General features: G+C 34.5%; 1 protein-coding gene across 1 annotated transcript in view; it reads right to left on the reverse strand.

The window, feature by feature from the left end:
* Nucleotides 1–21,651, reverse strand: part of MORC1 (MORC family CW-type zinc finger 1) — a 239,002-nt gene that overhangs the window by 54,683 nt on the left and 162,668 nt on the right. The window contains exons 18-20 of the mRNA XM_074214443.1: nucleotides 16,352–16,420; nucleotides 14,856–15,089; nucleotides 9,959–10,060 (exon numbers count right to left, since the gene is read on the reverse strand). Of these exons, the coding sequence (XP_074070544.1) occupies nucleotides 9,959–10,060; nucleotides 14,856–15,089; nucleotides 16,352–16,420 (405 nt within the window). The remainder of the gene's footprint in view (nucleotides 1–9,958; nucleotides 10,061–14,855; nucleotides 15,090–16,351; nucleotides 16,421–21,651) is intronic.

Below are 21,651 nucleotides of genomic sequence, written 5' to 3' on the forward strand. Positions count from 1 at the left end.
TTCTTTCATTGCCAGAGTAATTTGATCTGCCACCCAACAAACCCAGTAACTCAAAGGGTAAATAAAATACAAAAAGGAAGAAATATCATTTAACTGGGGGAGATGGGAAGAGCTGCTCTATAACCATCAGAAAGATGTTGTAAAATTCCAATTTTAAACATCCCTTCCACCAAGATAAATGAATGCATGTGCAATGAAAAATAGTACATTTATCACTCTGACTTGGATCTTCTTGTGCGTGACATATGAGGCAACCATTCTTGCCAACTTTTCTAATTTATTGTCAGGCTGGTGATTTTATCCCCCCCTAGTCTCCCTGAGCTGTGAAGCTCTTTTCTTCAAGTTAATCATTCTCTTTCACCACCATCTGCTGTTGTTTGGCTACCAAAATTTTAGGGACAGCCAGCTTTCTGGGTAGTTTTTCTCCTAAAACAATCTACTAGGTTGAGTGCTGCTGCTTTGGTATACCTCTCATTGCCTTGAGAGCATTTTTTCTTAATCAAATTCTGTAGTCTCTTTTCCATGGTTTTTATAAGACATAGTCTGGGGAAGTAACCAGGTTGTACCATCTTTGGGGAGCACTCATTGTCTCATTGTACCCAACCCATTTCTGATTTTGGAATAGACAGTACTCAAACACTAAATTGTTGCCTGAGGCAAGGTTTAACAGTCACATTATTAAATGCCAATAAATAGGCCTTTGTAATCCAAAGGGTGACAGACCCTTAATTACAGGAGCACTAATAGGCACTACTCTAAGAGAAGAGACTGTAAAACAGAAATATAATGGCCTTTAATCTGTCAGTAGAAGGAATACTTGCTATGGCATTGTGAAAGGAAGAAAGTCTAGGGTTTATGGTCAGAGGATTAAACATTTACAGTTAGAAGAAATCACAGGAACTATTGAGTCTAATCCCTTTACTTTAGAGAAGAGAAAACTAAGAATACTTGTCCAGGGTCACACAGTGTCTGCTTTCTCATTCTAAATAAGTCTTGCATACAAAATGGCAGTGATAAAATTTATAGAAAGGCTTATAAATTTAAGTAACTTTAAACTTCTTAAGGGCAGATGGTAGCTCAGTGTGGAGAGTTGCTAGGTCTGGAGTCAGGAAAATTTGAGTTAAAAATATGATCTCAGAAACTTACTAGCTTTGTGATCCTGGGCAAGTCACTTAACCTCCTTCTGCCTCAATTTCCTCAGCTGTTAAACTGTGGTAAAAATCAAATGAGATTTTGTAAAGTGCCTGGCACAGTGTTTGACTTACAGTATATAAGTAGGTTCCTAATAAATGCTTATTCCTTTCCTCCCTCCTTCCTCCTTCCCTTAAGGGCCAATCCTAAGTATTTATTCAATTAAGTAGGAATAATAACTAAGCAGTGATTTCTTTTGTATTGAGAAAACCTAGGTATGGAAACTTTTTACTAATGCAAGTCATCATTTTTTTCTGCAAGTTATAGTTTCAAAGGGTTGCCTAGGGATGATTTGCTCAGGGTCACGCAGCCACTGTTTTAGAGGTGGGCCTTGATCCTAAACTCTCCTGGTTTTGATGCTGGTTCAGGGGGTTGTACTATGCCAGATCTCCTCTGGACTAAACTAATGATGTGACAAGTTAAACATATGTTTTAAAACCCCTACTGTCTACTAGGTATTGCCATACAAATGTGAAAAACAGTTTCTTCTCTGAAATAGCTTATAGTCTACTAGGAGGGATCTAATAGCTAAGTGGCATAGTGGATAGAGGACCAGGCCTGGAGTTAAGAAAACTCATCTTCCTGAGTTCAAATCTGTTCTCATACACTTACTCACTATGTGACCTAGGCAAGTCACTCAATTTTGCCTCAGTTTTCTAATCTGTAAAGTGAACTGCAGAAGAGAATGGAAAATCACTCCAATATCTCAGCCAGAATACCATCAACTGGATCCTGAAGAGTAGAACACAAGTGAACCACCATAACAAAACAACAAATATTTATACAAAATAAATAAGGAATAAGATAGAATATTAATGGGCAAAAAGAAAGATCCAAACTGGTCTATTTATCTTTGTAGTCCTTCAAGTTTGTTGGAGAAAAGGTTATCTACAATGATGCCTCCATTTCCTTTTCTCTTACTCTTTGAACTCTCTATCACCTAACCTCTGAGTCTATCATTCCATATTTACAAAATTACCAATAATCTCTTAATTGTCAAATCCAATGGTCGTTTATCAATCCTTATCCTTCCTGAATTTCTTCATTAGCAGACAGTACTGATCAACCTTTTCTCCTCCTGCGTACTTTCTTACATACCCCCTTCTTAACAACCTATCCCCTACTCTTATCATTCAATATTCTTACAACTTATTAATACTCACATACTCATGGATCCTTGACACTGATCTCTTTATTGTTCTTCACATAAGACATTCCCACTCCAAGTATTTTCATTGGTTGCCCCATATGCCAGAATCTCTCTCCTTCCATAACTCTTCCTTCCTGACTTCCTGCAAGTCTCAGATAAAATTTTACCTTCTACAAGAAATCTTTTCCTGTTCTCCTTAATGTCAGTTCTGAAATGTTATCTTCAATTTATCCTATTATATGTGTGTGTGTGTGTGTGTGTGTGTGTGTGTGTGTGTTTGTGTCTGGTCTGTCTGTCTACGAATATCTGAACCTCTATATCTGAACGTCATTGCTTACCTATTGTCTTCCCCATTAGACTATGACTTCCTTGGGTGCGGGTTTTTCCCCCTTCTTGTCCAAAACTAGACTGTGCTGTCACTTCTTTATCATTTCCAAACTATTCTATTTTGTGTGCACTTTACGTGTTATAATGACTCATTAGAATGCAAGCTCTTTGAGGACAAGGTCTATCTTGTGAAAATAAAAGGCAGTATCTAGTACTTAATATAATGTCTGGCACACGGTAAACACATAAATACTTTCATTCTTAATAATTAAATTCATTCATTTTAAATTAAAGGTCATTAGCTTTCTTGGAAGAAGCAGTATCTGAGTTGGACCTTAGAGGAAGAAATAACTTTCAACTGACAGAGACAACAGGGAGGGATTTCAGGCAATTTGTGGGAATGTCCAGAGAAAAGGGTCTTTAGAACACAATATAGTCACAATTTTACCATGGGAAGAAGAGATCTACAAACACATGGAATGATGGATATGGTTGAAGTAGCAAATCCAAGTCAAATGGAATTTGGGAAGTTGGAATTATTACTTCAGACTCAGGTGACTGAAATTTTCATATTTGAAAGTAAAATAGTAGACAGCACAGGATAAAGGGTAGATAGCACAGAAAAACACAGATATCAAAGAGTAGGCAGTTTGAAGTTTAGGTAATCTGGACCTAATGATCCTTTTTTTTTTAATCTTGAGAGAAAGATCAGAGTTCAGAATCCTAGAGACAAAGGTGAGAAATATTAAAGGACAGAACAGGACCATGTTATTTGCAATAGGGACAGGATACAATGAGATGAAAAGGACTTCCCAGAGAAGCATCAGCATCTGGGATGGTCCACATGGTGCTGTACATACAGATGTTTCATAAATGTTTGTTGAATTTAAATTGTATTTTACTGAATCTTAATTAGAAGAATGCATCCTGACTCTAGGAACCTGAAAAGATGATGAAGGTATTTCCAAGAAAAATTTTTCCTGTTTGCTGGAAGCTAAGGACAGAAACCTGGAGCCCAATACAATATGGAGAATGAATGGGAAGTGAGTTCAGTTTAGGGTTGGGGGGAATAAAGGATGAATTTTATTTTCACTTTTCCTTGGGATTTTAAGAAAATTCATCTTTAAACATTCTGAAATTAGCAAAAGCCCAAAAGTACAAAGTAGAAAAGAAAAAAAGAATTATAAAGGAAAATGTGGAACTCTCTTATGCAGTTTGCTTTTTAAAAGTATATAATAAATTCAACTTGTTAATCCAAACTGTCCTGTTTCTTTGTCTTTCTCTAAAATTCCTATTGATCTCTTCTGTACATTTTAAAAATGCTTCAATGACTTTCTTATTTTCTTGTTTTTTTTTCTTTTTTTGTCAAAACTATTGCTAGCTCCCCTCTGTATCAAAGACGGGTTTAAAAGAGAAAATGCACTTAAGCTGTATCTTACATTAATGCACTATTGATATGAATTGGACCAATCATTCTAGAAAATATTTTAGGACTATACTTAAAAAACACTAAATGTGGATATATTTTTATAAAATGATAGCATTTTCTTTTTGGTCTAGACCTGTGAATTCACTGGTGTGTGATCAAGGGTATCTATAACTTTCTTAGCAGGGACCCAGAGTAATCAAGTGACCTTACCAGGACACACTGCTAGCATATTAACAGAAGAGAGTCTTCTTATGAAAACCTAACTCTAGCTCTCTATCCACTTTGCTCTGTTATTTCTCAGTGATATTACTAGTAAGTCTATATCCAAGAAAGTTAAAGATAGAAGAAGAAATCATCTCATAGATACCAAAAACATTTATATAGAGCTTTCTGTGATAGCAAAAGCTGGGAACAAAAATGGAGGTCCATTAATTGGGCAATGTTAAAAGAAACTGGTGGAATGAAATATGTGGCATATTATTGTTTCATTAAAATAACATTTATGACAAATTCAGAAACACTAGAGAATATTTTTATGAGCTAATGCAGAGCAAGCAAGCAGAGCCGAGACTACAAATTACATGTTAAAAATGATGCAAAAGCAAATAACCCTGCAAGACATCAGAGCTCAGATTTAGTCAAAGACCTAACTAGATGTGTGTATGTATGTACATTTTTAAAAATGCATCAATAAAACATTTTTAAAATATAAGTAACTTCTGACAAAGTTGATTCATGATTTTACAAAACCATGAGGCAAAGTTTGGAGAAATGGAACTAATTGATGATAGATAATTAGTTATATACTTACAGCTCTGAATTCCACACTATATTAGAGAAACATATTTTGTGCAATTAATGGACCAACACAGGTGAGATGCTCAAACGAAAATGGGAAAAAAACCATATTGGAATAAATAGATGTTATCCCCAGTGCAAACCCTAAGCCTTTAAATGATATCAGGGTTGATGTGCTGATGGAAGAGGAGAAGAAATGATGAGAATTAGTTAAGAGAGAAGAAATGGGAGCAGCTAGAGTGGCACAGTAGATAACATGATGAATTTGGAAGTTGGGAAGATCTGAGATCAAATTCTGCCTCAGAAATTTGCTAGTCATTTGACCCCAGGAAACTCACAACTTCTCTAAAACCCCAGTTTTTCCATCTATAAAAAATGGAGATAATAATAATAATAACAGGAATACCTCCCAGAATTGTTGAGAGGATCAACAAGTTAGTAAGTGCAAGAAATGGTTGAAAACTTTAAAACAGTATATAAATGCTAGCTATTATTATTCTGCAGACTCTTTCACCTACCATTTTGTCATGGGCACACAGGGAAACAGGGAGTGCTAACCATACAAGTAATGAGATACTCTCAGATTCACGGTAGCTCCTTGTTCTTCTTCTAGTGGCATAATTTGGGTTTTCTTTCTGATTTGATAGGTTTCTGTCAATCAGAAATAGCTGTTGTATTTTTAAATTTTTCTATTGGAAATGGGGAAGGTACAGATAGCCACATTTCACTTCATTTTGAGAGTACCAAATATTCTGTTGCTTATTAGTTGTGTGACTATGATCAAAGTAGCATGACTTCGGAGTCTATGATCTCATCTGTAGAATTGGGACAATAACAATGGCATGACATATGGGGGAAGAGTCCTAGAGCAAGAGAAAGACAGGAATAGAAGGGTTGCAATCTGTACTACTGGAAAGAGGAACTAGATCCCTGAGCCACAGACCTGAGTAATAGTGGTACTCCTTACCTCACAGAGTTGTTGTGAGGAAGACATTTTCTAAATCTTAAGGGGCTTAAAGTGATTTTCCTTAAGTGCATATCTGACAATGTGACTCTCCATCAGCTTCCTTTCATTATTCTCCAGGAATGAATACACACACACACACACACACACACACACACACACACACACACACACATAGAAAGAAAGATAGACAGATAGATATGAATCTTTGTATGCATATATCTATCTCTATAAATAAACAAACAAACAAATAAATAAATGAATGAACGAATTTATCTTCCTAGCTTCCTTGACAATCTGGTTCAACTGATCTTTCTAACTTCATTGGGCAATGCTCTCCCTCTTGGGCTCTATGAGATCCAGTCAAATTGGCCTTTCTCTGTTTTTCTTTCAACCTCTCGGTCTGAAAAGCACTCTCTCTAGAGGCAGCTGGGTGTTTCAGTAAGCGGAGAATCAGGAAGATCTGTGTTCAAATTCTACCTCAGACACTCAGTTTCCTTAAGTATAAAATGGGAATAACAGTAAGTACCTACATCACAGGGTTATTTTAAAGATCAAATGAGAGCATGTTTATAAAGCTTACCACAATACCTACCAGATAGTAGCTGCTATACAAAAGTTTATTTAATTCACATTCTTGGACCCAGCCCCCTACTTCTGCCTTATGTTTTATATAGCAGCTTTATGTTTTTATATAGCAGTTCTATTATATTGTGTTAAGTGCTATACAAGTATGATCTCATTTGATCCTTAAAATAACTCTCTGATGTAGGTACTTACTTTTATTAACATTTTATTGTTAAGGAAACTGATTATTGATGTGCAAAATTGGACAGAACCATTGCTATGCTAGTCCATAAGAGTGTGAAAAATGATGAAAAGACATTTTGAGGAAAGAGAAGTCATGTAATCCCAGTGGAGATAAAGAAGGATGGAAAGTCACAGAATTGGTGTCTCCAAGGTCCCAAATGGGAGAGTAATGAGGGAACAGTGGAAATGATTTAGGCTATGTTGAAAAGAAATTAAAAAAATTAATTCTTGTAAAAACTTTATTTTCCGGACAGTTTCTTAATCTCTTCAATATGTTTGAAGTGGAAGCTGAATCCCTAGGAGGAAGCTTACTTAAGACCAAATACCATATCAGGTCTGAGCATATGAGTACTATTAGTGATGAAGTTCTTGAAAACTGATGACCAGTGCTGACAGTGGCTTTTTTGGCCAAAAGGTCACACACATATTAACACCAAAAATTCAACTTCATCAAACAGGATCTGGAAGAAAGATTAGTTGAGTAGTTAGGGGAAAGAAATCTAATATCAATGATTGTTAGCAGTAAATGGAAGTTTATAAAGTTGGAATATTAAGGCATGAGTGATAATAAAGTAGGAAAGGAGGAAATATCAGAAAATAATAGGGGAAAATTCACTTCAGGATCAGGAGGCAGAAGCAGACAGTTCAGTAAAAAAAAAAAAGAGAAATTTTCATTTCTTCTTCACCAAACTTATATAAAGATGGCATACTTATGGATCACCCTATGTGTGTACTTGTTCTTTTTATATGAAACTACATAATTTTTAAAGAAAACAAATTCTGAGCAAGTGGCTGAATTAATTTTATATGGTCATATAAACATGGAAAGAAATCAACATAGTGCTAACTATAGAATTTTTTAAAAAGTTTAATTTTCATAATATGTTGCAAGATCCTTTTCAGTAAGGGTTATATTGGTTAAAATGGAATGTCAAAGGTAAATAATATTGGATTTTTCAAAAATAGATAAAAAAGCAAATATAAATTTAAAAAAAAATTTAAAAAAGAAATTACTTCTAACTGGAATTTCTTGGAAGTGAAAGCCAGGCGTTAAAGTGTGACTTTTTTTTTTTAGGTTTTTGCAAGGCAAATGGGGTTAAGTGGCTTGCCCAAGGCCACACAGCTAGGTAATTATTAAGTGTCTGAGACCGGGTTTGAACCCAGGTACTCCTGACTCCAAGGCCGGTGCTTTACCCACTACACCACCTAGCCGCCCCAAAAGTGTGACTTTGAATATTGTGTATCTATCTAAATTAATTTGAGGTCATTAATTGAACAAAATTAAAGATAGCAGGATTGCAGGGACATAAGTTGAAGTATAATTTAAAAAACTGGTGAGTATTCAAAAATAAAGGCAAATTTAATATGATAAATTGGGCAAACGAAAGCATCAGAGATTTCACTGAATATACATGGCTAAGAGGTATCAAAGCAACATTTACATTAAAAGTAAGAGAAATATGTGGAAGCCTCTAAATGGCTGGAGACAGCTATAAATAAGCTTAGTTCATTCTCTGCTCGAAAAAATATTAAAGAAATGGAATACTCTAGGGATAACTTGCATCCCTTTTAACATAAAGAGTGATATAATGAATAGAAAGCTGGTCTTGGAACTAGGAAATCCTGAGTTCAAGCTCCCACATCTGACATACACTATCTGGGTGATATTGCACAAATTCTCAAGGTTCTGAGTCATTTTCTAAGCAGAAGGTGATGACCTATATTGACTGAGGGAGTTTTCTCATTGGAAACTTCCCAATACCAATGCAGTCCCAGGTTCAGACATTTTACCCATCCTGTCCATTTTGACACTTGAATAAATGGAATTATTTCCAAATATGGGAGTATCTAGGCTTCCTCTGTATGGTTCAGATTGGTTCTGTTTTAAATGTCAAGAATTTTTAATAGATGATCCTCTACTTTTCTCTTTCTCCCAATTACAAATCACTTTCTCACATTTCTGTCTTTATGCTAGAGTTTTTCTTTAGATCTCTGATCCCAACTTGTGAATCTTTTGTCAACAATTTCATTTTGAGGATACATGATGAGTCTGAAACCATAAGATAATATACAGCATAGGAATTCTACAATTTATGGAAGGCTAAAATCCTTTTTCTGAATTATTTTCTTATGAAGTGAGCATTCACTATCTTTAAGGTTCCTCATTGAATCATGCAATTATTTAAAAAAATATTCATCACAACTTGCCAAGATCTGCATATTTTCAATGAAAGAATATTTTCAAGGTATTCATTTTGAAGAAAGTTTTATGCAACCCGAAATGTGCAAGCATTAATGTAATAGACTAAAATCATCCAAGAGCACTAGTAGCACATTACTTATGACTCTTTTTAGAGTCACATACCCTTTATCACTTTCATCCTAAGATTTATAATGGAGTAAGCACTGATTAGGTGAGGAAAACTGAATCCTGGCTTTACAATTATGTCTCTTCCACTGAATCTGTGACCTCAGTATCTTTAGATATAAAAGAAAGGTATAATAATCATAGTTTGCCTTGGGATATACTGGATTCCTCTCACTGAAAATCTTCAAGCAGAGGTTGGATGACCACTGTTGCATGCATGTGTTGCAGTTGTGATTCAGTCATATCCAACTCTTTGAGACCCCATTTGAGGTTTTCTTGGCAAAAATATTGGTTATGGTTTACCATTTACTTCTCCAGCTCATTTTACAGATGAGGACACTGAGGCTAAGAGGATTAAATGTCTTGTACAAGGTCACACAGCTAGTAAGTATCTGCATAAAGGCAGAAATGTGAGAAAGTGACTTGTAATTGGGAGAAAGAGAAGATGGTCATCTATTAAAAAATCTTGATATTTAAAAAAATCAATCTGAACCATATAGAAGACAGCCTAGACACTCCCATATTTGGGAAGAATTCTATTTATTCAAGTGTCAAAAAAGGACAGAATGGGTGTAATGTCTGAAACTATGACTACTTTGGTATTGGGAAGTTTCCAGTGAGAAAACTCCGTCAGACAAAATAGGTCATCACTTGAGTTCAGATTTGAACTCAGGAAGTTAAGTGTTCCTGACTCCAGTCCCAGAACTTCATTCATTGCCCTGCCTAGGTGCCCTTGTGCTGCAGTGATGCCCTCTTTTTCTCTGTATGAGTTTAGCTTAATGGTTAATAAGATCTCTATTAATAAGATAGCTGTTGACCTCTAAGGAACCCTTTAACTTTAAGCCTTTATGTTATCCAGAAACCAATATATATTAGTTTTCAGGGTGCCATTTAAGTGGTGAAAATAAACATTTTACTTACCATAATTAAATCTGGATCACTGCTGCTATCATTATCTTCACTTTTAATTTCAGATGCTACAAAATCTTGGTGGAACTTCTTTTTTGCTTTCCAAGAAGATACCTACAAAATACATTAAAACAAACTTGAAAGACTTTTGTGCTCCCCCCCCACCTTTGACAGAGATGTCTATTATACAGCTGTCAACTGATTCATTCATTTCTTTATTCAGTATGTATGTATTCTGTGTCTCTCATGTATGTTATTCAAGGTACTGTATTAGATATAAAGAAGGATAATCCAGTCCCTGCCCTTAAGTAGCTCAAAATCCTTTTAGGGAGATAGTAACAAATCAAATGATACTACATGAGCTGTCTCATGGCAGTGCATGCTAAAGTATATAATAAGGGTGTGAAAAAGCATTAAGAATTCAGAGGAAGGAGATATTGACTAAGGTACCTTTCAACTTTATTATCTAATAGAAAATGAGCTGGAAAAGGAAATGGTTAACCACAACAATACCTTTGCCAAGAAAACCTCAATGGGATCACAAAGAGTTGGACATAAGTGAATCACAACAGCAACACACCCAAATGGAATCATACAGTTGGGAGGGAACTGTTTTGAACTCTAAAACTTAGTAGTTTTGTGAATACAGACAAGGCATATACCTTTTCTCATACTCAGGTTCCTCTTCTGTAAAATGGATGTGATAGTACTTGTGGCAACTAGTCCAAGAATGGTTTTTAGGGCAAAATGAGATAAAACAGAATATGTGAAGCACTTTTCAAATTTTAAAGTACAGTATAAACATCACTGGTGATGATGATGATGATGATGATGATGATGATGGTGGTGGTGGTAGTGGTGATGGTGGTGGTGGTGATGTATCAAAGTAGGATTTAAACAAGGCTTTGAAGGCAACAAAATGAAAAGAAACAAAACTGGGGAAGGAATTTCAGGCAAAGAGAATAATTAAGCAAAGGTATGGGGGTAGAAATGAACCAAGAATATTGAAGATGGTGGTAAGAAGGTCATAACTACAACCAAGAGTCTGGATGTCATGGAGTGGAGAGATATGAAGGAGGATGAAGAAGAGGAGGAGAAGAAAGAGAAAGAAGAAAGAAGAAGATTAAGTAGAAGAGGAGAAGGAAGAAGAGGAAAGAAATGAAGAGGGAAAAAGAAGATAAGGAAGAAGATGAAAAAGGAAGGAAGGATAAAGAAGACAAGGAAGTAGAAGAAAGGGAAGAGAAGGAGAAGAGGTAAAGAAAAGGAGGAAATAGAAGATGAAGAGGAAAAAGAGAAAAAGGAAGAGGAAAGGAAAAGGTGTAAATAGAAGAGAATGGAAGGAAGAGAGTTAACATTTACAAAATGCTTTCAGAGATCTATAAAACATTGCACATACAATATCTCATTTGATCCTCGTAACAACCTTGAGGAGGTAGGGTTATTAGTATCTCTGTTTTATAGATAAGGAAACTGAACTTGAGAGAATCTGTTCAGGATCATACATAGTATATAAGACTGGATTTGAGCTCAGATCTTATTGATTCCAGGCCCAGCCTCTACCCACCACATGATGAGATGTTGTTTTTAGGAAGATTAGTGATTAATTAAGTTAATTTCCTAAAGTGCATAATACAGGATTTATATTAGACTTTTAGAATTCACTGCACAATTTTCTTGTAGCAAATATGCCGTTCTATTACAATAATCACTCACATTAATGTAGCACTTTGAAGTTTACAAATCACATTCTTTACAATAATCTTGGGATGTAGATTGTGCAAATATTATTATCTTCATTTGATAGATGAGAAAATTAAGATTCAGAAATGTGGGATGATTTGCCTGTGGTCACACAGCTAGTAATGTTAGAGCAAGTATGCAAACCAAGGTGTCCGAGGGCTCCATGGCATCCTACTAATTCCAATTTCACTTTGCTTAGATTAATGCTACAATTAATTTTCATTTTCCTGATATACTGTGTTGGGGAAGAGGGTGCCTGGAGTTACATTCATTGACTAGAAAAGTAAAAAAAAAAAATCACCAGTTACTCTATAAATCAGATACTCTGCACAAAATAACTGGCAGTACTTCAAATTAAGATCTGGGTAAACTTAAGTTAATTTGTCAAATGATATTAAGTAGTCTAAAAATCACAAGTATCACCTCACTTTCATATTTTTAAAGAAAAAATATCTTTAGAGGAAATCTGACAAATGTTTCCATGAATATTTATTTATTTTTAAGATTCAATTTTCAGATCTGCATTCCCTCCACTTCTGCCACTCCTTTCCTAGTCTCTCCCCTCTAATTAAGAAAGCAAAAAAAATCCCCCCCCAATCCATTACAAACATGAATAGTCAAACAAAACAAATTTCCACACTGACTATGTCCAAATAATATAAATATTTATGCACATGGCTCAATCTGCACTGAGTTTACTACGTTTTTAAAAATAATTTTTTTCACCAGATAAAAATCTGATTTCTTTCCCTAATAACTCCTTTCCTTTACAAAACTAAAATAAAAATCTTTCTTATTATAAGTGGCCAAGCAAAACAAATTTTCACTATGGTTCCCTCTAAAAAATGCTTACATCTACGCTCTGAGTCTATCACTTCTCTCTCAGGAGGTGAGATTGAATGTTTACTTTACAATATCATTTCATCAAGTATTTATTAAGTGCCTACTCTGTGCCAAACACAGTGGAAAGTGCTAGGCATACAAAGATTTAAAAAAACGAACAAAAAACAGTAACAGGTCTTGCCTTGTATTGTTACATATGCTTCTCTGGAATATCTAAACCTATGTATATAGTTGAAGTATAGGCTCAGTTGTTCTTAATTACTGTTCTTACAGGTGTATCTTTTTTAGTAGTTTCAGTCATTTTAACTTAAGACAAAATTAAGAAAAAACAATTATCTCAGCAACTCATAACTTGATTTGAAAACCAGGCCTGTATTAAATGTGTTTATAGTACTAATGATCAGCTGATTTTTAGAAAGACACTCAGGATCCCCATTATTAGTGCTAAACAATATTTTGTGAAAGAATGAATGAACTTGCACATTTGAAGGACTGCCATCTAGAAGAGGGATTCGATTTAATTTGTTTGGGGCAGTTAGGTGGTACAGTGAATAGTGCACTGGCCCTGGAGTCAGGAGGACCTGTGTTCAAATCCAGCCTCAGATACTAAGTACTTAGAAACTTGAGCAAGTCACTTAACTCCATTACCTTGCAAAAACAACAACAAAAAGATTTAATTTAATTGGTCACAGAAGGCAGGAGTAGGAGCAATTGAGCAGAAGGCCTAGAGGAAAATGATACCGTATGAAAAAATTCCTAATAATTAGAGCTATCTAAAAATGCAATGAGCTTATGGAGTATTCTTTTGTGATATAAGAAATAATGAAAGAGATGATTTCAGCAAAGCCTGGGAAGAACTATATGAAAGGATATAGAAGGGAGCAGGACCAGGAGACCAATTTATATACAAAAACAAGATTGTAAAGACAAACAACTTTTCAAAGACTTAAGAACATTGATCAATACAATATCCACTTACAATTCTTTATCATGAAACATGTAACTCATTTCCTGATGAAAAGGTAATGAACTCACCCATATTTGTTATAAGGGTTTATTTTCTATTTCTCTTTTTAAAGAGAAGAGATCAAAGAGGAAAGAAACTGATTTTTCTTTAACTGACAAACAATTTTTTAAAAATTGATTGGACTTCCTTGGAAGATAGTAGATCCCCCCATTTACTAGAGGTCTTCAAGCAAAGTCAAGACAATCACTTATTAGAAGGGGTTGTAGAGGAATTTTAGTTCAATAACATGTTTGAGCTCCCTCGCAATACTAAAATACTATGATTTTTAGATCCAATGGGAAACAGGTTGATAGGATGGACCTTTCCAGGAAGGACCTTCAAATGGAATAATAATAATTTATTCAAAATGATTTCAATTAACTTGGGATAGTGTAATAATACTTGCCAGATACACAATGCCTAACAGTAAGTGCTTAATAATGCTTTTTAATTGATTAAACATTTTCTTGCTCGAAATATTGTATAGTACCTTTTTTTGATATTGTAATCCCTCCTGAGCATCACCTTTCAGTTTTTGTATTTTTCATTTCTATTTTGTGAGAGCTACTTGTATGTCTTATAATGTCTAGTTCTTTAACACAAAAGACAAAAGTCATTTGAAGTCAAATTTGTTAGGTAATTAGACTGGTTAATACCATATTGGGTAGATAAAAGTATAAAGTAATTGAGTAATGTCCTTGGCTTTGAAAGAAATTACTAAAAAGGATTTTTTAAAAAAGAAAAAGTAGAGAAAGTACTATTGCAATAAAGGTATATTCTAAAGTGATTATTTTAAAAGGAACTACATTTATTTGAATGTATAAATTCTGGTAACATAAAAAATGAGTTTCATCATTTTTTTTAGTCCAAATTTATTATCAATAGCATAATCTCCTTCTGCCTATAACTTTTAAGTTTAGTAATTTTTGGCCAAATATTTCTCTTCTAAAACATTCAGTGTAAGACTTTAGAACATGCAATGCCACAAGTTTGCCATTTTGTAGTCACCCAGACTTTTCTTCTTTAAATAAATTACATCTAAAAATACATTTCCTAGTCTGTCCAAGTTCAGGAGATCTTTCAACTAGTGTGAGTTCTCCACCTATTTTGTTGAAAATAACAATCAGAAAGTTGTTTGTTTTTGGTAAGAATTTAGGGAAATGAGAGAAATCAGGATTACAGATTGCCATTTATATTCCATGGCTAAATAACCTGGAGAAAAAAAAAAGTTAAAATGAAATTTAACCTTTGCCCAAATGCTATTTCAGGAACATATACCTCATTACAAATTTTAAGAGTTGAAGAAATAAAATACCATACCTGGGAGTTCTCATTGAACTTGGTATTTTTCAAATGTCTTCTTGGCTGATTCACTTTCACTTTCTTCCTCACAGTTGTCTCTGGAATTTTACCCTCCAAAACATGACATGGGGTTGAGTCTGCCCTTAACCTTCTTTTCTGTCTCAAAGGGCTGCTCCGAATCCCTGAAGATGAGTAGGCATTTTCTTCTGAAGGGTCTCTTTGAGGGCCAAATGACTTGAATTTTGCATATTCCTTAAATGACAATTAGAACATCTGGTTCTCAAATTTGAAAAGTTGGACTGAGTAAGAAGAAACCTTTTGGAAATCATTAATACAGCATTTGGGGACAAGATTCTTTGTTTTGTACTGTGACAACCCCATTCATTAAGAATAGATTGAGGGAAATGAGATTTTTTTTTAAGCATGGAGAAGAGAATTGGTGAGGACCTCAGATAACACAGCTGGCTTCATATATTTGCAGGGCTGCAAAGAGGAGTTAAGATTTTTCTACTTGATACTGGATGTTAGAAATAGGATCAAATGGTGTAAAGTACAGAGACAAATATAGGTTTGGGATGGAATGAAGAATCATCCTTCCTTTGTCTTCAGAGGACCAAAATGACATCACAATATTAGAGTCAAAGTTATAGAGCATATTACTGTGCTCAACCAGGTCAATATGGAATGCTCTAGCACAAGTTGGGCACAAATAGTCCATGTGAACATTTGGGGTAGAATCTCTAAATCTATTTATCTTCCATTTCCTTTGAGTCTTACAATTAGGCCTGCTCAAAAGACTGATGGGCAAGGGGAAATGTGTTCCTGATCCCTGAAGATTGGCTCATAGCTTGCACCTATAACCTCTTAGGGCCTCTGGAAAGGTCTGCTCATGAAATTGGAAGACATGATTTCTAAGATCCCTTACAATTCTGGGATCCTGAGATGTATGTGTCCCTCTGACTCTCCATAAAAGGAGGCACTAAATGAATGGTAAATGAAAGGTTAAGGCCATTCTAATCCTATTCTCTCTTGCTGACTGAATGAATATACACTCCTTAAAGGAGGAATTAGATGTATTAAAGAGAGATGTCAAAGGCAGATTATCAACAAGGCTGTCAGAAGAAAAAGAGTACCTGCAAAAAGGATTGAAGAATATGGAGAAAGGGGAATAGCATTTTGTGATCTTGGATTTTGTCATCTGCAATGATCACCAGAAGCTACTCCCTTGAAATGGGAAGGATATTTTGAACTGATGAAGGATTTTATATGTTTGCTAATTTATCTGCAAAGAAAATTTCAATGCAGAAATTTTCAAGTTTATTTCAGTAAATTAGGAAATAGGAACAGCACCTATTTCTAGTTCTGATTCCTATGGTGATGACTAGTGAGTCAATAAAATCTATTGATGTCCTTAAACCTCATAAAACAGGATTGAAATTAATGTTAAATAATGCTTATCATCTCTTTATAGATGAATCATGATGCTAATTCAAGTAATAGTTACACATACTCACCTTTGGAGCTGAAGCTTCGGAGCTGGGGAGGAATTCTGTGGTCTTATTTACTGGTACAAAGAAGGAATTCTATAAAAAAACCAACAGTTGGACAAGTGTGAAATTAAATACCTTTTTTCATTTGGCACACCTGTTCTCCACTGTTAAAATATGAGAAATCATCAAGATAAACACAGAAGTCATCAACCACTGATTTAATCTTAAATCTACCTTATTTGGGTTTTGTTTATGGATAAACCCAATGATTTTTGGTTTCACCACTTCAATTAAGATGTCAGAAGAGAGCATGGTGCCATTAAAGAAGTCCAGTCTCAGTTCTGCCACTTACTATGTGTGGGTTTATGTACAAGTCACTTAACATTATTGGGCCTAAGGTTCTTCCCCAGTAGAATGAGAGAGTTGGACTAGATGACCTGTAAAATCCTGGTCAGGAATTTTAAACCCAACATATACAAAACAGAACTCTTCATCTTTTCATACAAACATACACCTTTTCCTAACTTCCTTTTCTGTCGAGGGTAGTATCATTTTTTTTCTCAATCACCTTGCTTTACAACCTCATAGACATAATAAACTCTTCACTATCGGCCACATACTCTGCTTTGTCCCACCCTCCCTTTCCCATCTAATCATACTGATTGATCATTACTTCTCACATGACCTACTGTAATAGTTTGCTAATTGGTTCCCCTGACTCAAATCTCTCCCCTCTCCAATCCCTGCTCTACAGAGTTGCCACTTCCCTCATTTCAAAGTCTCATCAAACAAGCCTACTTACTGTTCTTCACAAATAATATTTCATCTACACTCTCTTGGATAGATGGCATTCCCTTTCATCTCTTGCACTAAGAATTTAGAGCTTCCTTCAGAGTGAATGGAATTTAAGGAAATGGGAATCACAAGCACAGATGACTTCAGGGTTTGGTAGTGAAAACGAGGAGAGATCTAGAATAATAAATTGAAGGGACTATAGGGTCAAGTAATGAAGGGTTTGGGTAGGGGTGTTTTTTTTTTTAAGAATAAGAGAGATCAGGGTATATTTGCTAAGTTTGGAGGGATAAGTAAATAACTTGTTCCTCTCCTCTTAAATTTTAGAGATGCTACTTTCACAGCAAAAAATATTTTTGGAGTTATCCTTTACAAATCACGTGAATTTATGAAAAACAGCTGAGGAAATTTTTAAAAATCTTTCTAACATAAGCAAAATCCCTCAAAAAAAAGGCAAATACCTTTCTGAAAATAGAGCACTCTCCAGCATGATTGAAAGATATGGGATGGACAAAAACTGTCACTGGAGAAACCCTAAGAGCTTTGATGTAGAAATACATCCCATGATAGGTGATTTGAATAGTATCTCAGCCTGCTTTATTTCTCTGTCTCTGTCTGTCTCTCTCTCCCAGTCTCTCTCAGTCTGTCATTTTTTTTTTTTTTTTGCTGATTGCTTTTCAAAGGAAGGTATATGTCTACAATGCTGTATTTCGCCCTCTGGTAATGGTAAAGATGTACTTAAAGAGTGTTAAGTTTCTTTGCCTATATCTGGACTTGACCAAGAGAAAAAAAATGATGCTAGAAGAAAGAAAGGCAAGATGAAATCAAAGCAGTGAGAAAGAAAGATTAAAGAAGCTCAGGAAAGAAACCTTCATAAAAGTACTAGAGACACCAACTTGAGGTCTTTTACAGTGTTTAAAGTCATGTACCATCTTAGGTAGAAATGGCCTCTATTACGTACTCTGTGTCTTTGTGATAGAATGCTAACTTATCTCAAAAATAATAATAGCTGGCATTTACATAGCACTTGAAGGTTTGAAAAACACTTTATAAATATTATCTCATTATTACACAAGATAGAGTAGAAAAGATATTGGACTATAGTAATTAGGAAACCTAGTTTTGAATGCATTCTAGCACTAACCAGTATGACTTAAGGCAAATCACAAGTAATCTGAGTCTCAGTTTTTTCCATCTGTAGAATTAGAGATTGATTAGAGCAGAGATTTAGAGCCAGAAATAGATGAAGAAAAAGATGAACCCTAGAAAATTCAAAATAATAGGAAGAAAGTGGTACAGGTGAGATTTAAACTTGAGGCTTGTGACTATCTTTCTATTGTCCTAGATTATGTCTGGGATACCTAGGTGGCACAGTGGATAGAGCACCAGGTCTGGAGTTAGGGGGATTCATCTTCCTGAATTTAAATCTAGCCTCAGACATTTAGTAGTTGCTTGACCCTGAGCAGGCCACTTAACCTTGAGCAGGCCACTTAACCTTGTATGCCTCAGTTTCCTCATCTATAAAATGAATTGGAGAAGGAAATGGCAAACCACTCCAGTATCATTGCCAAGAAATGTTCAAATGGGTCACAGAGTCAGACAAGACTGAAATGACTGAACAACACAGAAAGATCATGTTTACTCAGGTACTTGAATTTAGCCCTAACCATTCCATGTTGCTGTACAGTGATTCTTTTGAGTACACATACTGAATCACTTTATGGACAAACTATTTTGCACATATCAAAGGTAAATGAGGTTGTCTTATGCTAAAAAACTTACCCATTCATAAAAAATGATTTGTCTTTCCCTCAGCTACACACAAATAAGAAAGTAAAGAACCATCAATTACATTTACTACCGGCATACATTGTTATAGCCCCAAGCAATTTAGTCTAGAAAGCTTCAGTCACATTTTTTCTCCATTACTCTTGGTCATGAAGGCAAACAAAAAGTTCCTGGGTCTGATCAACCCAATAAAAAGATCAGCACATCAGAATGGAAAAGTAGCCTTTTTCTGCCTGGAATATAGTTCTCTTGGCCCTTATTTCTCTTACAGAAACATGTTTGCAAAAATGTATGTTATAGAGATGCAAATTTTTGCTAAGGTAGGCATAAAGAAAAAAAGTTCCCCTGCAGATTGTTTTTTTTTTTTATAGCTTTTCAGGATATTTCTGGTCAACCTCTTTGTAATTTTATTTTAGCAGGTAATAGTTTATAGCAGTTCACTTTCAGCTATTTCTTTATGTATAATTTCTACTATGAAAACTCACTATAAAAATCTCTATCTGCAAACAACCCTCCTCCCACTCAGAGGACTTGGATTCAAACCTCATTTATGATACTATCAGGTACAACTTTGGGTAAGTGTAGGGTTTAGATTTCTTAACTTGCTTCTGCCTCAGTTTTCTCATTTATACTAGGGATAATAAGATTATAGGATTTAATTAGATTAACAAGATTACAGGATTGTGAAGAGGACAACACATGTAAAATATTTTGCAAATCTTAAAATACTATGTAAATGTGACCCATTATGAAAAGTGAATTGGCAAAAGTGGGTTATTATGAGGAAAAAGTATCCACACTCACTTTTAATCTGTTTTTACTAATATTGTGCTAACTAGCAATTGAGGTATAAACACTCAAACCAAAATACTAAATGTGTTTGATGAGTCAATTAAAACTGGCTCCAGCAAACCTCTGTCTGGGCTTCCCATTTTGAACTCCAAGTTGATTCATTTATTCTGGAGTCACTTTTCAATGCTCAAAAAGTTGAGGAGGTTTTGTTACTTGCTTCTGTCTAATTCACAAAAAAATAAAAGTTTGATCTTAATAAATTTTTAGTTTAGCTCTTTTTATAGACAAGAAAACTGAATCTCAGGGAAATGAATTGTCCAAGGTCATACACTATGAGGGGAAAATGTTTGAACTTATATCTTCCTGACTTGAGGTTTAATATAATAGCTGCTGTTTACAATACTGTTTCTCCTATTAAACGAGAAATAACCTCTATATGAATAAGCTTTATGGCCATAAGAAATATCCATGATGGTGCCTGCAAACCAGATAATCCAAATTGTTTTGGGAGATTCTAGGCTGAAATTAGGAATCCAAACTGAAATCCAGGTCTGTGGAGGCATTAGAGAAAGAGTTTTAGTTTAGGAGTGGTTTTTTGAAGCTGAAAGAACTTAATTTAAACCCTGTTTTTCACTTTCCTTATCTATAAAATAGGGATAATGATGCTAACTTGACAGGATTGCTTTAGTATTTATAATATGCATTCTGTCATTGTTTATGGAAATTATGAAGAGTTGCTTAGAAATGAAAAAATAGCAACCTTTTATTATTGAAATATGTATGACAGTCAAAGAAACTAATATATGTACAGAACTATATTTATATAACTATATATGCCTATATAATTATGTACATGTATAATATTACATAAATATGTGTGACTATATACATGTGTTTTGTTATATCTGAATAACTATAAATTTGTATAATTATAGCTATTTGTGCATATTATATGTATCTAACTATATATCTGTATTATTATATATGTATATAGCTATGTTTAGACTTATATATGTATATAACTATATATGTTTATGACTATATATGTAATTCTATAGAAATATACATTCTTTCATTTGATTATCATATATTTTTCAGTTATAAAACTCTCCATGTCTATAAACAATCACATACTATATTATAAATACTATATATGCATCTGTATCATTCTATACTATTATGTACATTTTAAATATGTATTATATTTATATAATATATATATAAAATATCTCAATCCCTGCTTTCAAAGTGTTTATAATCTAATGGGAGAGACAACATGAAATCAATTATGTACAAATAATGTAAAAATAAAGCTAAACAGAGCATAAATTGGAGAGAATCCATAGAGAGAAGTGTTGGAATTTAATGGGCTGGGAATTTTAGCTGGTACTTGAAAGACGAAAAGTAAAGATGAAGGACAGCATTCCAGAGATGCCAGTGAAAATATTCAAGGTTGTGAGATGGAGTGTCTTGTCTGAGGATGCTTGTGTCAGGAGTACATGAATGGATAGAGGAGGGATGGAGTAAGGAAGGAAGGTTTTTGAAGAGTGTGTATGCATGTATAATTTGTACGTGTGTATATATTCATATATATTAAATGCATATGTAATATCTGAAATAAATATAAGATGATATTAAAAGTTTTATAGATATAAAGAGTTTATGAAGACAATTTCACAGAGCTCAGAATAGGTTTATAGATACCAAAACAGTAACAGTTCACATTTATAGGTTTACCTAACCCTTTAAAGTTTCTAAAGTGCTTGACAAACTTTTTCTCATTTGATCTAACCCAATTCCCCCTTCCTTTGTTAGGTAAGAAAACCAGAAGACAACAGAGGATTTGGAAGGAAAACGAGGGGATGGATCAGGACATCTGCTATGTGAACTGGATCCAGTCTCTTCATTTCTGGACCTTAGTTTCTTCATCTATATAATGAAAGTACATTACC

This window comes from Macrotis lagotis, chromosome 1 (assembly GCF_037893015.1).
Source record: "Macrotis lagotis isolate mMagLag1 chromosome 1, bilby.v1.9.chrom.fasta, whole genome shotgun sequence".
Classification (NCBI taxonomy): Eukaryota; Metazoa; Chordata; class Mammalia; order Peramelemorphia; family Peramelidae; genus Macrotis; species Macrotis lagotis.